Source organism: Heteronotia binoei, chromosome 15 (genome assembly GCF_032191835.1).
Source record: "Heteronotia binoei isolate CCM8104 ecotype False Entrance Well chromosome 15, APGP_CSIRO_Hbin_v1, whole genome shotgun sequence".
Classification (NCBI taxonomy): Eukaryota; Metazoa; Chordata; class Lepidosauria; order Squamata; family Gekkonidae; genus Heteronotia; species Heteronotia binoei.
In genome coordinates, this window is record NC_083237.1 from 61,185,494 (window position 1) to 61,202,590 (window position 17,097).

Here is a 17,097-nt window from a genome sequence, read left to right on the forward strand (position 1 = left end):
TTATGGGTGACTGGTGCCGTTTAAACGGTCCTGTAAAATTAAAACTCTTCCCTGCAGAGGCTTATAAGAACGTGTTTCTGAAATTTATGCCTTTCCTCTGCCCAGCAATAAAGGGCTCCTCAAGCGGCTAATAAACGTGCGCAGCAGAATCAAAAGAGCAAACTCTTACTCAGCCAGTTTCAAAGGGCCAGAGGGTGTTCTTGAGGCTAAGCCCTTGCATAAGCAATGCCGAAGGCACAGACTCGAGAGATGCAAGGATCCCTGTTCAATTTTTATACAAGTGTTAAGGTAACACTCGGCCTTCCCCGCCCCCCACACCGTACCCCAAGTTTTTGCACACGAGGTCCAGCAGATCTTCTAAGAGAAATGCAGTTCCTGGTCTGGGTTGCCTTCATTGGATTGAGATGCTCTCTAACATGCACAATGTAGCGTTGCCAATCCCCAGGTGGGGGCAGGGGATCTCCTGGTTCGGAGGCCCTCCGCCTGCTTCAGGGTCGTCAGAAAGCGGGCGGGGGGGGGGAAATGTCTGCTGGGCACAAACAGATTCCCAGGATATAATGGAGAATTGATCCATGGGTATCGGGGGGGGCTCTGGAGGGGCTGCTTTTTGAGGTTAGAGGCACCAAATTCTCAGCATGGCATCTGGTGCCCCTCTCCAAAATACCTCCAAGTTTCAAAAAGATTGGACCAGGCGGTCCAATTCTGTGAGCCCCCAAAGAAGGTGCCCCTATCCATCATTTCCAGTGGAGGGAAGGCCTTTAAATGGTGTGCTGTCCCTTTAAATGTGATGGCCAGAACTCCCTTTGGAGTTCAGTTATGCTTGTCACAACCTTGCTCCTGGCTCCACCCCTAAAGTCCCCAGATATTTCTTGAATTGGACTTGGGGAACCCTAGCACAACGTGAAGGAACAAACTAAGCGGTACTTGGGTCTTCCATCTGCTATGCTTTAATGGAGCCCCCAGTTCCAAAGGAGTGTTCCCTCCAACCGACCACCTCCTGCCCGCGTTGTCTCACCTGTTGCTCCTTCCTTTGTCCCCGGTTCCTGCCATTTAAATGCCCTGCAGCCGACCTCTCCTTCACCTGTCTCAGGTTGGATGAGCAACCCCCCTCCCTGCAATATAGCTCCCTGAGCAATGAAAGGATCTGTATTTTTCTTCCCCCCTCCCCAAAAAAGAGCAGGTTTCTAGTTCTCCTGGCAAATTGGTTGGCACTTTGGCAGCAAGCACAAGAACCCGATATCAGAATGGTCTCCTAGGAAGAAGCAAGGATCTGTGGTCTCCATTCCAGCTGCTTTGAGAGCCCTTCTAGAACTGCCTTTCGTTTTGTTTGCTGTTGCTGCTTTTGTGGATGACTTGTGGACTAGCGCATCTGTGGAATGCATCCGAGCACCACATCCTTCACCTTCCTTTGCTTGCACACTCATACAAGTTCAGAAAAATAAAGGTAGTAGCTTTATAGAGACAAGAAGGGAACTTGTTTTACATGGAACTATATTAACCTATCCCAGAAACAGAGATTCAAGGAGAAAGGTGAGCAGAAAGAATGAGCATTTCACTTCAAGAAGGTGAACCCAGTTTCGTGTCGGGAGTGTATTTCAGTGGATGTCCAGATAATGCACTCACGCACGGAGACACGCACAGTCGTCCAGCCACAACAAGAGTCACCCATGCTTACCTTCTGTACATTTTGGCTTCTGAGCGACCTTCGTTGCCGTTCAGTGTGCCCAGAGAAGGCCACTGATTCACCAAAGGGGCAGCCATTTCCTTGGAGAGTTGGGTAAACTGGCTGTTGTCAGAGGGGATGAGGCCCGTCCTGGGGACAGAGTGGGAAGGGGGGACTCTGATCAAGGAGGAGGGAATGCAGCCCGTCAGCTCAAGGCAAAGGAACCAAAAGGACATTTACAGTGTTCATCTCTCCCCACCCCCACCCCCCCAATTCATTTTCTAGCTGGGCAAAATGAGCACACCTCAGGTCTTTGGATGAGGCAGCGGGCATCTATTATCGAAGATTTCAGGTTTTCACGGCTGGTAACGTCATTAGGGTTTGTAGAATCTTTCGGGCTCAAGTGCCGTGTTCTACTGGAGAAAGTTTTTCTTCCAGACGTTTCGTTCTCGGCTGCGGGGAACATCCTCAGTGGCGTTGCAGCCGGAGCAGGCGCTCTGACCTTCTTGGCTGCTGTGCATTGAGTGAGGCCAGGGCTGCTGGAGAGCTGCTATTTCTAGGCTGGAGGGGGTGTGGTGAAAGGGCAATTGGTTTGTGGATGTGCATTGAGTGAGGATGTGCATTGATGTGCCCCACCAAGCAATGGGCACATCCACAAACCTATTGCCCTTTCACCACACCCCCTCCAGCCTAGAAATAGCAGCTCTCCAGCAGCCCTGGCCTCACACGATGCACAGCAGCCAAGAAGGTCAGAGCGCCTGCTCCGGCTGCAACGCCACTGAGGATGTTCTCCGCAGCCGAGAACGAAATGTCTGGAAGAAAAACTTTCTCCAGTAGAACACGGCACTTGAGCCCGAAAGATTCTACAAACCCTAATCATCTATTGACTGGTTGGCCTCCCCTTTACTACGCTGCTGCTCTACTGCACTACTGAACGGTGATGCTATATTGTGGTACTATTTTGTGCTATACCCCCTTGCTGTCATGGGAGCACATTCAGCCGGGGCTCCGGAGTCTGCACTGGCTGCCAATAATATACCGAGTCCGATACAAGGTGCTGGTTATTACCTTTAAAGCTCTATTTGGCCTAGGACCTGCCTACCTTAGGGACCGTCTCTCCCCACATGTTCTCCAGAGAGTACTCAGATCGGGCTCTCAAAATCTGCTTGCTATCCCTGGGCCAAAGGAGGCCCGTCTGAAATCCACCAGGGACAGGGCCTTTTCTGTAACGGCTCCTTGCTGGTGGAACCAGCTGCCGGAAGAGGTGAGGGCCCTGCGGGACCTTGGCCAGTTCCGCAGGGCCTGTAAGACAGCCCTCTTCCAGCTGGCCTATAACTAACTGGCATCAGAAATTCTATAGAAGGTTCAGTGTAGTATTTTGATAGATCGCTGTTTAAATGTTCTATTATTTTACTGTTTTAACTGTTGTAATTGATGTATTTTAAATTTAAAATTCTGTTAAGATTTTGTATGTTGTGAGCCGCCCTGAGCCACTTCGGTGGGAAGGGCGGGATATAAATTGAAATAAACTTAAACTGTCATGTCATCTCGCTGAATCATCTAGCTGCACTTTGATGAATGTTGTAATTCGTTTTAATTATGATTTTATTGCGATTTTATTTCTATTTGCTGTACTCCGCTCTGAGCCCCCAATGGGGGAATGGGTGGAATATAAATAAACTAATAATAATAATAATAATAATAATAATAATAATAATAATAATAATAATAATAATAATAATAATATAGTAATAATAATAATAATAATAATATAGTGAGTAGACTTCCACAGTGTACTTTTCTTTCGTTCTTTTTTTTCCGTACAATGACTGTGGTCTATCTCCATGTTTGGAAATTTATAAAGCAAAACTGAAATCTCTAAACCCTGGGGTGTCAAACTCATTTGTTATGAGGGCCAGATCTGACACAAATGAGACCTTGTTGGGCCGGGCCATGTCTAGTTGGGCTGAGTCATGTTGGGCCAGGCTGTATGTATACCTATTTAAGATTAGGTAGCAGAGATATAAACTTTATAAGGGACACAGAAAAACCCAAATATATATATTTTTAAAAAAAATGCTTAAAACGTTAGCATTGGTTTTAAAGGTGCTTTCTTTGTCTTTCTCCCATGGGATCCAGGGAACTGGGCAAAGGAAGCTCTGGCTCTTTCCTTACTTCCCTGGAGGAGCCTCAGCCAATAGAAGGAGGAGAGGCTTGGCTCTGCTGTGTGATTGAGAGAGCCTGGCAAAGCAAGCTCTGCCTCCCCCCTTCCTCCCCAAGGGAGGAGCCTCAGCCATTGGAGAAAATAGAGGTTTTGCTCTGTAGCTCCTGCGCAATTCAGCAAGCCTTGCAAAGCAAGCCGTTATGCGGAAGGAAGCAAGATATAGGGAGATGGAAGCAGATGACAGCCAATTGCTTGAGGACCTGGTAGGAGCCCTCCAGGGACCTGATTCGGCCCCCCAAACTGCATGTTCAACACCCCTGCCTTAACCATGAGGGTATAAGTGTTGAACAATAATAAAACTAATCATTACATTAGTACAGATTGAGGTGCATGCTAAGGTTGCCAGCCCCTAGGAGAGAGTATGGGACCCCCTGATTTTGTGGGCTCCTGCCTGCCACTGGCTGGTGGGGGAAAGCCCCACCCCCAGCAGCCACGACCCGGTGCTAGGTCCTCAGTGAGATGATGTCATGTGAACAGCAGGCAGCCGCCAGGCACTCCCTCTCCCCATGCGCAGTGTGTGTGCTCCCTGGAGCCTACCTTCCCCAATGGAAAGCAGGCTACATGGAGAGCAGATGCTGCCCGGACGGTTTTGCGAAAGCGGACAGCGCCTGCGCAGTGCGGTCTTCGGAATTCGGCAGGGATGAATTAACCAATTGTAAAAGCTGAAGAAAAGCCAATCATAGTTTCTAAAAATTGGCTCCTATTGAATTTGTCTGCTGCCACTCATCCTTCTTACTCTACTTTAGCAGAGCCATGGGGTGGGAGCCACAGCTCAGTGGTAGAGCATCTTTCTCGCACGCACAAGGTCTTGTCCCTGGCACCTCCAGCTAAAAGGATCGAGTAGAAATGGTCATGTGAAGGTCTTGTCCCTGGCACCTCCAACTAAAAGGATCAAGTAGTATTCTCACAATTTTTATTGCTTAATCTCACAGTTGTTGTGTTTTTTTTTTAATTTAAATTTAAAATTAAAAAAGCCCTGTAAATTAAGAAGAAGAAGAAGAAGAAGATATTGGATTTATATCCCGCCCTCCGCTCCGAAGAGTCTCAGAGCGGCTCACAATCTCCTTTCCCTTCCTCCCCCACAACAGACACCCTGTGAGGTAGATGGAGATATTGGATTTATATCCCACCCTCCACTCCGAAGAGTCTCAGAGCGGCTCACAATCTCCTTTCCCTTCCTCCCCCACAACAGACACCCTGTGAGGTGGGTGGGGCTGAGAGGGCTCTCACAGCAGCTGCCCTTTCAAGGACAACCTCTGCCAGAGCTATGGCTGACCCAAGGCCATTCCAGCAGCTGCAAGTGGAGGAGTGGGGAATCAAACCCGGTTCTCCCAGATAAGAGTCCGCACACTTAACCACTACACCAAACTGGCTCTCTAAATTAGAAATGTAAATAGTTTCAAGTTTCTTCATTTCTCCTACAATTCTGTTTTTTAAATTTCTGGAGGAAAGGCGCTAGTGGGCAGCTCGCCTAGGGCACCAAAAACCCTAGCACGGCCCTGCGGGTGGAAGTGACATCACGCCAGGGCCGTTTGTGTGGCAACATTCTGGTATTTTAAGCAAAACTCTATGATAACCATAGAGTTTTGTCCAAAATACCAGAATATCATCGTAAAACAGCACCGGTGTGATGACATCACTTCTGTGTGATGTCATCACATCGGGGACATAGCATGCAGCTACATCACCCCTCCTTCCTCCTGGAAAGCTCCCTCCCACCCTCCACTGGCAAGAGCCAAGGACTTGGCAACCCTAGTTCATGCAAACGAAAGTTTATACCCAGAATTAAACTCTGTGGGTCTTAAAGGTGCCACTGGACTCAAACTTTGTTCCACTAAATGAGTAATTCAGCCTATTCCAGATGGGTTGGGATTCCCCTTAAAGGAGTACAGCCACTGCTAGTCTGAGTAGATCAGCCAACTTTCAGGACTTTTTTGTAGCAGGAATTCCTTTGCATATAAGGCTACACACCCCTGATGTAGCCAATCCTCCTGGAGTTTACAGTAGGCCCTGTACGAAGAGCCCTGTAAGAATTCTAGCAGGACCTCCTTTGCCTATTAGGCCACACACCCCTGATGTAGCCAGTCCTCCTGGAGCTTGCAGCAGGCCCTGTATGAAGAGCCCTGTAAGGAATTCTAGCAGGACCTCCTTTGCCTATTAGGCCACACACCCCTGATGTAGCCAGTCCTCCTGGAGTTTACAGTAGGCCCTGTGAGAAGAGCCCTGTAAGAATTCTAGCAGGACCTCCTTTGCCTATTAGGCCACACACCCCTGATGTAGCCAATCCTCCTGGAGCTCTCAGTAGGCCCTGTACGAAGAGCCCTGTAAGAATTCTAGCAGGACCTCCTTTGCCTATTAGGCCACACACACCCCGGATGTAGCCAATCCTCCTGGAGCTCTCAGTAGGCCCTGTACGAAGAGCCCTGTAAGAATTCTAGCAGGACCTCCTTTGCCTATTAGGCCACACACACCCCGGATGTAGCCAATCCTCCTGGAGCTTGCAGCAGGCCCTGTACTGAGAGCCCTTTCTAGCAGGACCTCCTTTGCCTATTAGGCCACACACCCCTGATGTAGCCAGTCCTCCTGGAGCTTGCAGCAGGCCCTGTACGAAGAGCCCTGTAAGGAATTCTAGCAGGACCTCCTTTGCCTATTAGGCCACACACCCCTGATGTAGCCAGTCCTCCTGGAGCTTGCAGCAGGCCCTGTACGAAGAGCCTTGTAAGGAATTCTAGCAGGACCTCCTTTGCCTATTAGGCCACACACCCCTGATGTAGCCAGTCCTCCTGGAGCTCTCAGCAGGCCCTGTACTGAGAGCCCTGTAAGGAATTCTAGCAGGACCTCCTTTGCATATTAGGCCACACCCCACTGATCTAGCCAATCCTCCTGGAGCTTACAGTAGGCCCTGTACGAAGAGCCCTGGAAGCTCATGGAGGTTTGGTTACATCGGGGAGGTGTAGCCTTATAAGCAAAGGAGTTCCTGCTACGAAAGAAGCCCTGCCAACTTTGATGGACTGATGGTCTGATTCGGTAGAAAGCAACTTCACGTGTGTTCGTGTGAGAAGAGACCCAGGTGTTTCTGGCCTACTTACAGCTGCTCCTGCAGTTCCAGGATGACGCCCTCCAGCTCCCGTTTCTCAAGTTGGTTCTGCACCTTCACTTCCTCCAGCCTCAACTGCAATCGCTTGTTCTCCGCCTCCAGGTCCTTGAGCTGGGACTCTCTGAGCCGAACAAGCTCCTCTAGGTAGCCCTGGGACGTGGGACACAAGGGGGGGAAGAAATGCATTACTGTGTAGGCAGAAGATGAAATCAATGCAGAAAACTCATGGGCACTTCCAAAGGGTGGATTTCTAGCAGGAGCTCCTTTGCATATTAGGCCACACACCCCTGATGTAGCCAATCCTCCAAGAGCTTACAAGAAAGAGCCTTGTAAGCTCTTGGAGGACTGGCTACATCAGGGGTGTGTGGCCTAATATGCAAAGGAGCTCCTGCTAGAATTCCACCCCCGGGCACTCCATGAAAATAATGAGCAGAATGCTTAGAACAAGTAAAAGGAAGTACTTCCTCACTCAAAGGGTAACTCATGGAATTCACTGCTGCAGGAAGTGGTGGTGGCTACAAGCATAGACAGCTTCAAGAGGGGATGGGATAAACATCTGGAGCAAAGGTCCATCAGTGGCTATTAGCCACAGCGTATTGTTGGAACTCTCTGCCTGGGGCAGTGACGCTCTGTATTCTTGGTGCTTGCGGGGCAACAGTAGGAGGGCTGCTAGTGTCTTGGCCTCACTGGTGGACCTCCTGATGGCACCTGTGGTTTTTTTTGCCACTGTGTGACAGAGTCGTGGACTGGATGGGCCATTGGCCTGATCCAACATGGCTTCTCTTATGTTCTTATGTAACACAGAGTGTTGGACTGGATGGGCCATTGGCCTGATCCAACATGGCTTCTCTTATGTTCCTCTGTGACACAGAGTGTTGGACTGGAAGGGCCATTGGCCTGATCCAACATGGCTTCTCTTATGTGACACAGAATGTTGGACTGGATGAGCCACTGGCCTGATCCAACAGGGCTTCTCTTATGTTCTTATGTGACACAGAGTGTTGGACTGGATGGGCCATTGGCCTGATCCAACATGGCTTCTCTTATGTTCTTAGGGCACTTTGCGGAAGTCTGCCAGGTAAGCAAGAAGTATGCCACCTTTCACGAAGAATGGGACTGTATAATACTTGTATTACGAAACAGTATATAATACAATGTAATATACATATATATGGCAAACAAAAATAATTGTGTATGAAAAATGCAAAGAAGAAAAAGATCACCAAATACTCTAAAGCAAGTATAAATATAAGAATCTTGCATGTAAATGCAAAACAGCCGTGATGTATAATAACTGATCCCATCTGTTGGGTGTTCAAGAAGATATAGAGTCACCAGTTACCCCTCATTCCTCCAAGGTCATGGGATAAATGATCTCTGATAATTTTATGAAGTCTTTGGGGTGGTGCAGAACAAAGTTTCGGGGGAAGGGTCTACCTGAATGGGATTCTTCCCTATAGTTTCTCACTAGGGATATGAGCTTATCTATCGAGAGCCTCAAGTCCATTTGCAATTATACATTTTGCTTCAAGCAATAAAATAAAATAAAAAGCAGAAGTGCAAACTTATTTTGAGATGGGGACATTTCAGGTTCCTGGTCGGATTTTAGGAATGAAGCAATTCAGATGTTAGGGCATGAGGGAAAGAGATAATTATCCTATCCAGATTTTGCTCAAGTAGGGAACTGGCTTCTTTAGGAAACTTCTGAAATGTCTGAGACCCTAAAACTCCCCAGCTGTTTAGGCCCTTGAATATATATTTCAGCTCAGGGTAGAGTTGAGCCATTCAGTTTGGGGGACCAGGTTCTTGGTATTTCTCATGCTCTTCTGAATTTGTTCCTCCTGCCCTAAATTATTTGGGGAGATCTTCTGGATAGTTTGGAGACACAAACATGTGCAGACCCCCAAAACAAAAGGGGCGGGGGGCGGGCTTTTTTGTAGCAGGGATTCATTTGCATATTAGGCCACACACACCCCTAATGTAGCCAATCCTCCTGGAGCTGATAGGGCTCTTCGTACAGGGCCTACTGTAAGCTCCAGGAGGATTGGCTACTTCAGGGGGGCATGGCCTAATATGCAAAGGCGTTCCTGCTATAAAAAAAAAGCCCTGGGCGGGGGAAAGCTAGCAGACGGCTATGCCCTGACATTTGAGAGCCAGGTACCTTTTGTGCGTACACAATGCGGAACTTTTGCTCCATCTTCCGCCACTTGTTGTACCAGCTGTCTTCCACAGCCATCAGGGGTACGTAGGGGTGTTCAGGGGAGCTGTCCTCGCTGGTGCTGCTCTCCAAGCTGTGCCGTTCCTCCTCATCGCTGAAATAATCGTAGCTGCCCGAAGAGAGGGAGACGTTCAGGGTGAAGAACTCGAGGCGTTCAGGTTGGTTGCCTATTCCTTAAGAGGAAAGTGCTTGGGGTGTTTTGACAACTGTTGCTAAAGAACACCTTATAGATCAGCGGACATAATGGAGGGCATAATGGAGAATTGATCCACAGGTATCTGGGGCACTGGGGGGGGGGCTGTATTTTGAGGGAGAGGCACCAAATCTTCAGCATAGCATCCAGTGCCTTGCCTCAAAACGTCCTCCAAGTTTCAAAATGATTGGACCAGGGGGTCCCATTCTATGAGGCCCCAAAGAAGGTGCCCCTGTCCTTCATTATTTCCAGTGAAGGGAGGGCATTTAAAAGGTGTGTGGTCCCTTTAAATGTGAGGCCAGAACTCCCTTTAGAGTTCAGTTATGCTTGTCGCAACCTTGCTCCTGGCTCCACCCCCAAAGTCCCCAGGTATTTCTTGAATTTGACCTGGCAACCCTACTAAGAGCTGAAAATCATTCCGAATGATAACTTGTAAATCTCTGGGTTCCCCTAGCTCAGGGTTCCTCAAATGTAGTTTCTTCCCAGCCCTGGACACCAAACCTCACATTCCCCCCAAACTATCCCCTCAATCCATTGCTGTTACCTCTGGGTAAACTTCAGGTACGGGGTATAGTCAATGACCACAGGTGTCTTGCCGTCCATGATTTCCCCTTTCAAGCAGAAGCTGAAAAAATACAACCAGGAGAGGGGACACAAGCAAGAAAAGTCAGATTCTCTGATGCCTTTCTTGGAGGCCCAGATGGCAGGAGAATAACAGAAGCATAACATCAGAGCTGCCCTGCTGGATCAGACCAGTGGTCTATCTAGTGTGCTGCTTCACACAGTGCCCCACCACTGTATGGGAAAAGTGGAGTGTCTATGGGTTAGTGACATCCAGTGAAGAATAGGTCAAATGCTACAGCAATGATCTCCAGTGTGGTGTCTGTGTAGGATTGCCAACTCCAGATTAGGAAATTCCTGGAGATTCCGGGGTAGAACTTGGGGATGGCAGGCCCTGGGAAGGGGAGGGGACTCAGTGGTGTATAACAGAATGAAAGAATTACAGAGTTGGAAGGGGCCATAACTCACTACAGTTCTCTCGGGATTAGACTTAATTTAAGACTTAACTTAAGAGCCACATAGAATAAACATCAGATGTTTGAGAGCTGCAAGACATGAATGTTGGAGGTTTGAGGAAGGAAGGAAGGAAGGAAGGAAGGAAGGAAGGAAGGAAGGAAGGAAGGAAGGAAGGAAGGAAGGAAGGAAGGAAGGAAGGAAGGAAGGAAGGAAGGAAGGAAGGAAGGGAGGAAGGGAGGGAAGGAGGGAAGTAAGGAAGGAAGGAAGGAGGGAGGGAGGGAAAGAAGGGAGGAAGGGAGAGAGGGAGGAAGGAAGGGGAGGAGGGAGGGAAGGAAGGATGCAAGGAAGGGAGGGAAGGAAAAAAGGAAGGAGGGAAGGGAGGGAGGAAGGGGAGGAGGGAGGGAGGAAACGAAGGAAGGAAGGAAGGAAGGAAGGAAGGAAGGAAGGTTAGAGTACATGTAGTTATTGTGAGTGAGTCAGAGGGGTGTCCTTCCTTCCTCCCTCCTTCCCTCCTTCTTGTGGCTCTCAAACATCTGACGTTCATATCTTGTGGCCAGCTGACATCACTGGAAGTAGGTTCAGTAGGTTACTTTCTGCACACTGACACAGCACAGTGCCATCAGCTGCATGTCATGGATGTGTGTTCTCACACAGCCCAATGAGAGACCTTGTTTCACCCCCCCCCCAAAAAAAAACATGGCCGGAGAGAGAGAGCCACGTGTGGCAGAGCGGGCAGTGGCAGGCCCAGCTCCTCCCAGGAGGGGGCACTCGTGGATGGCTCCGTGGCTCTCGCTCTCTTCGCAAGTCTTCTGGAGGCAGCAGAGAGGACGGAGCACACCGCCTGGGAGCACGTGGCTGCCTAGTGGGGGTGGGCACTTACCTGAAGTCGATGGCACTGAGGCCAATCAGCATCCCCGTGAGGACTGTGGATTCTTCTCTTAGCATAATGGCCCCATCATCATAGAATCTTCTGGAAAGAAGCAGCGTACACGAGACAGACTGTTAATTAAATGGAGGGAGGGAGTTTCCTAGGGCTTAAATCACAAGTCCTTCCCACAAAACCTCCAGCACTTTGTTGAGAAAATGGACCTTTGGCACAGAACTTTCAGGGCTTTGTGGAACTCACTTCTCCCGTAAATGGAGTGTTCTTCTGCCAGAAAGGAGAGCATTCCTGGACCATTACAGTTCTCTCGCGATTAGACTTTCCAAACACCCTCTGGGGCTGCCACTACCATGAACTCAGGCCAAGTGAGTTTCCACTAGGCTTGCCAGTCCCTAGGTTTCAGTGGGGGATTCCCCGGTTTTGCAGGCTCCTCACTACTGCCAGCTACCTGGTCGGCAGGGGGAAGGCCTGCTCCAACAGTTACCATGTGCCCTTAGATCTCTGTAGGCTTAGAAGAAGCTTGCAAAGAACTGCTTGTGTTTTGGAAGGTGTGTGTGTCTTTAAATTTCAACAGGACAAAGCTGCAGGGGGGGGGGCAGGGTGTGTGAGAGAGGAAGCCAGCACAGTCCCTCTGTTTGGTATTTGTTTCAGAAGTCGTTTCTATGGATAGTAAAGAGTTAACCAGAACCTAATCATTTGTAAAAAGTTAACCAAAACCTAGACAGCTCTGTTCAGTAGTTTTGTTTTCCTCTGTTAGTCTGAAGAAGTTGGCTGAAATACAGTAGACTGCTACAGCCAGCAACTCCTGTGAACAAACTGCCCCAGTGAGCACAAAAGTGTGGGCTTGCAAACTGCTGGTCGAGAGAAAGAGATTGAGTTTCTTGATGCTCTCAATGACTGTGCTATGGAGCAGATGGTCTCAGAACCTACCAGGGGTGGGGCGATCCTGGATCTGGTCCTAAGTAATGCCCAAGACTTGGTGAGAGACGTAAAAGTGATTGCGCCGCTTGGGAACAGTGACCATAATGTTATTGATTTCACCATTTGTATAAATAGGGAGTTGCCCAAAAAGACCGCCACAACCACATTTAACTTTAAAAGGGGTAAATTCTCTGAGATGAGGAGGCATGTGAGGAGGAAACTGAAAGGAAAGGTAAATACGGTCAAAACCCTTGGGGAAGCTTGGAGACTATTTAAAACTATAATCCTAGAAGCTCAGATAAAATACATACCACAAGTTAGGAAAGGCACAAACAGGTATAAGAAGAGGCCAGCATGGTTAACAAACAAAGTAATGGAAGCTGTAAAAGGTAAGAAGGACTCCTTTAAGCAGTGGAAAACCAGTCCAAGTGAGATTAATAAAAGGGAACACAGGCAGTGGCAAATCAAATGCAAGACTGTGATCAGGCAGGCAAAAAGGGACTATGAGGAGCATATTGCAAAAAACATAAAGACCAACAATAAAAATTTCTTCAAATATATTAGAAGTAGGAAACCAGCCAGGGAAGTAGTGGGGCCCTTGGATGACCATGGGGTAAAAGGATTACTGAAGGAGGATGGGGAAATGGCTGAGAAGCTGAACGCATTTTTTGCCTCCGTCTTCACCGTGGAAGATGAGAAGTGTTTGCCCGCCCCAGAACCACTAATATTGGAAGGGGTGTTGAAAGACCTGAGTCAGATTGAGGTGACAAAAGAGGAGGTCCTACAACTGATAGACAAATTAAAAACTAATAAGTCACCGGGTCCGGATGGCATACATCCGAGAGTTCTGAAAGAACTCAAAGTTGAACTTGTGGATCTTCTAACAAAAATCTGTAATCTTTCATTGAAATCTGCCTCCGTTCCTGAGGACTGGAAGGTAGCAAATGTCACCCCCATCTTTAAAAAGGGTTCCAGAGGAGATCCGGGAAATTACAGGCCAGTCAGTCTGACTTCAATACCGGGAAAGTTGGTAGAAACCATTATCAAGGACAGAATGAGTAGGCACATTGATGAACACGGGTTATTGAGGAAGACTCAGCATGGGTTCTGCAAGGGAAGATCTTGCCTCACTAACCTGTTACATTTCTTTGAGGGGGTGAACAAACATGTGGACAAAGGAGACCCGATAGATGTTGTTTACCTTGACTTCCAGAAAGCTTTTGATAAAGTTCCTCATCAAAGGCTCCTTAGAAAGCTTGAGAGTCATGGAGTAAAAGGACAGGTCCTCTTGTGGATCAAAAACTGGCTGAGTAATAGGAAGCAGAGAGTGAGTATAAATGGGCAGTCTTCGCAGTGGAGGACGGTAAGCAGTGGGGTGCCGCAGGGCTCGGTACAGGGTCCCATCCTCTTTAACTTGTTCATAAATGATTTAGAGTTGGGAGTGAGCAGTGAAGTGGCCAAATTTGCGGATGACACTAAATTGTTCAGGGTGGTGAGAACCAGAGAGGATTGTGAGGAACTCCAAAGGGATCTGTTGAGGCTGGGTGAGTGGGCGTCAACGTGGCAGATGCGGTTCAATGTGGCCAAGTGCAAAGTAATGCACATTGGGGCCAAGAATCCCAGCTACAAATACAAGTTGATGGGGTGTGAACTGGCAGAGACAGACCAAGAGAGAGATCTTGGGGTCATGGTAGATAATTCACTGAAAATGTCAAGACAGTGTGCGTTTGCAATAAAAAAGGCCAACGCCATGCTGGGAATTATTAGGAAGGGAATTGAAAACAAATCAGCCAGTATCATAATGCCTCTGTATAAATCGATGGTGCGGTCTCATTTGGAGTACTGTGTGCAGTTCTGGTCGCCGCACCTCAAAAAGGATATTATAGCATTGGAGAAAGTTCAGAAAAGGGCAACTAAAATGATTAAAGGGCTGGAACACCTTCCCTATGAAGAAAGGTTGAAACGCTTAGGGCTCTTTAGCTTGGAGAAACGTCGACTGAGGGGTGACATGATAGAAGTTTACAAGATAATGCATGGGATGGAGAAAGTAGAGAAAGAAGTACTTTTCTCCCTTTCTCACAATACAAGAACTCGTGGGCATTCGATGAAATTGCTGAGCAGACAGGTTAAAACGGATAAAAGGAAGTACTTCTTCACCCAAAGGGTGATTAACATGTGGAATTCACTGCCACAGGAGGTGGTGGCGTCCACAAGCATAGCCACCTTCAAGAAGGGGTTAGATAAAAATATGGAGCAGAGGTCCATCAGTGGCTATTAGCCACAGTGTGTGTGTGTGTATATATATATATATATATTTGGCCGCTGTGTGACACAGAATGTTGGACTGGATGGGCCATTGGCCTGATCTAACATGGCTTCTCTTATGTTCTTATGTTCTTATGCTCATTTTTGCTACTTTGTTAGTGTGTGTGTGTTCACTTTCATTTAGTGGAAGTGCAGCTGCTCGGGAAACCCTTTGAAGGCAGACAAGAGGAGGAGGAAATGAAGACTGTATTCAATGGAACTGCACTGCTGCATTTCTATTTATTTGCTCGTTTGTTTGTTTTAGGGAATAGGAAAGTCTTCAGGCTTCACACCAAAGTCTCCCAGCTCCATCCCCAAAGTTCCCAGGTATTTCCTGAGTTGGATCTGGCAACCCTGGTTTCCACCCCAATTCACACACTGGTAATCTTTTGTCCTTTATTTGCGTAATTTATTAAATTTGCATTGATAATCGGGATTTGTGGAATGAGAGAGGCTGCCTTCGAAGGCAAACTGGAAGCCACTGCTATGAGCCACAGAAACCACATTACTTCTTTTCTAATTTATCTGGGCTTAATCCAAAGTGCAGAGGAGCCCCGTGGCGCAAAGCGGTAAAGCTGCAGTCCTGCATTCCGAGAGCTGCATTCCGAGCTCTCTGCTCACAACCTGAGTTCGATCCTGGTGGAAGCTGGGTTCAGGTAGCCGGCTCAAGGTTGACTCAGCCCTCTATCCTTCCGAGGTCAGTCAAATGAGTCCCCAGCTTGCTGAGGGGGAAGTGTAGATGACTGAGGAAGGCAATGGCAAATCACCCCGTAAAAAGTCTGCCGTGAAAACGTCGTGATGCGACATCACCCCAGAGTTGGAAGTGACTGGTGCTTGCACAGGGGACCTTTCCTTTACCTTTTTAATCCAAAGTGCTGGTTATTACCTTTAAAGCTCTTCTGCAGTTTAGGAGTTGCTACTTTTGTCATGCTTCTTGGTCAGAGGAGGAAAAAATGGCCGATATATTCCCAAATGGTGCCTCTGAGGCCATCTAGGTAAGGATGCCAGCCTCCAGCGGGGCCTGGATTGTCCCTGGAATTACAGCCCCACCTGGAGGCTGCCATCTCTTGCCCTGGCTCTTTCACAGGGGCTTAAAGGATTCTGTTCGCCAGGTGATGTTATGTGTCTCCATGCCGTGAAAAAGCTTCCACCGTCCACTTCGAGCCTTTGTTAAAGGATCAGGACACTTTTCTCCAGGCTGGTTGGCAACCCTAGAGGTTCCTACCTGGTGGTTCTTGTGTCCCGCAGTGCTGTGGCGATGTACTCGGACATGCGCTTCTCCATTAGAGCCACGCGGATCCATGCACGCCCCTACAATAAAAAGTTTATTACTAGAACTATGAGTCAGAAATCCTCTGGTTTTGAAGCTCACTTTCGCCAGAAATGTGCTCGGTGGACACAGGGAAAGATGCTCGGCCCCACTTTTACAATATGGGGTGATACTAGGGTTGCCAATCCCCAGGTGGGGGCAGGGGATCCCCCGGTTTGGAGGCCCTCCCCCCGCTTCAGGGTCGTCAGAAAGGGAGGGGAGGGAAATGTCTGCTGTGAACTCTATTATTCCCTATGGAGATTTATTCCCAAAGAAAATAAAGGAGAATTGATCCGCGGGTATCTGGGGGGGCTGTTTTTTGAGGTAGAGGCACCAAATTTTCAGTACTTCATCTAGTGCCTCTCCCCAAAATATCCTCTAAGTTTCAAAACGATTGGACCAGGAGGTCCAATTCTATGAGCCCCAAAAGAAGGTGCCCCTAGCCTTCATTATTTCCTATGGAAGGAAGCCACTGAAAAGGTGTGCCGTCCTTTAAATGTGATGGCCAGAACTCCCTTTGGAGTTCAACTATGCTTGTCACAGCCTTGATCTTGGCTCCACCCTAATGTCTCCTGGCTCCACCCCAAAGTCTCCTGGCTCCACCCCCAAAGTCCCCAGATATTTCTTAAATTGGACTTGGCAACCCTAGGTGATACCCAGGCCCAGTGCTAGGGTTTCTAGCACCCCAGGCCGCCCCTGCCCCCCCCCCCGCAGGTGTCTATTCACACGCGCTTTGCGTGCATGGCCCGATGACGTCACCAGAAGTGATGTCATCGGGCACGAAACCCTGTGCCCGGCCCTGGAAAGACCTCTTCCTGGCTCCCTCTGAAGCAGAAGAGGGCCGGGCCAAGCCTGGATGGCAGTGGGCACGCTCAGAGCCGGGTACTGAGGGTGCTCGCTGCCACGACCCCCGACTTCGCCGAGGCTCGGGCAGCCTCAACGAGGTCGAGAACGCAGCGGGCATGGGCGGCGCATGAGGAGAGGGGGAGCCTCCTGGCACCCCTAGACCAAGTGGTACCCCAGGCCGCCACCTACTTGGCCAACTCCCACGCGCCGGGAGTCTGTATCACCAGGGCTTTTTTTTTGTAGCAGGAACTCCTTTGCATATTAGGCCACACACTCCTGCTGTAGCCAATCCTCCAAGAGTTTAGAGGGCTCTTCTTACAGGGCCTACTGTAAGCTCCAGGAGGATTGGCTACATAAATAGGATTGCCAATCCCCAGGTGGGGGCAGGGGATCCCCTGGTTTGGAGGCCCTCCCCCCGCTTC

General features: G+C 48.7%; 1 protein-coding gene across 1 annotated transcript in view; it reads right to left on the bottom strand.

The window, feature by feature from the left end:
• Positions 1–17,097, bottom strand: part of RUNDC3A (RUN domain containing 3A) — a 50,732-nt gene that overhangs the window by 7,641 nt on the left and 25,994 nt on the right. The window contains exons 5-10 of the mRNA XM_060255260.1: positions 15,746–15,831; positions 11,293–11,382; positions 9,940–10,020; positions 9,146–9,311; positions 6,977–7,134; positions 1,676–1,813 (exon numbers count right to left, since the gene is read on the bottom strand). Of these exons, the coding sequence (XP_060111243.1) occupies positions 1,676–1,813; positions 6,977–7,134; positions 9,146–9,311; positions 9,940–10,020; positions 11,293–11,382; positions 15,746–15,831 (719 nt within the window). The remainder of the gene's footprint in view (positions 1–1,675; positions 1,814–6,976; positions 7,135–9,145; positions 9,312–9,939; positions 10,021–11,292; positions 11,383–15,745; positions 15,832–17,097) is intronic.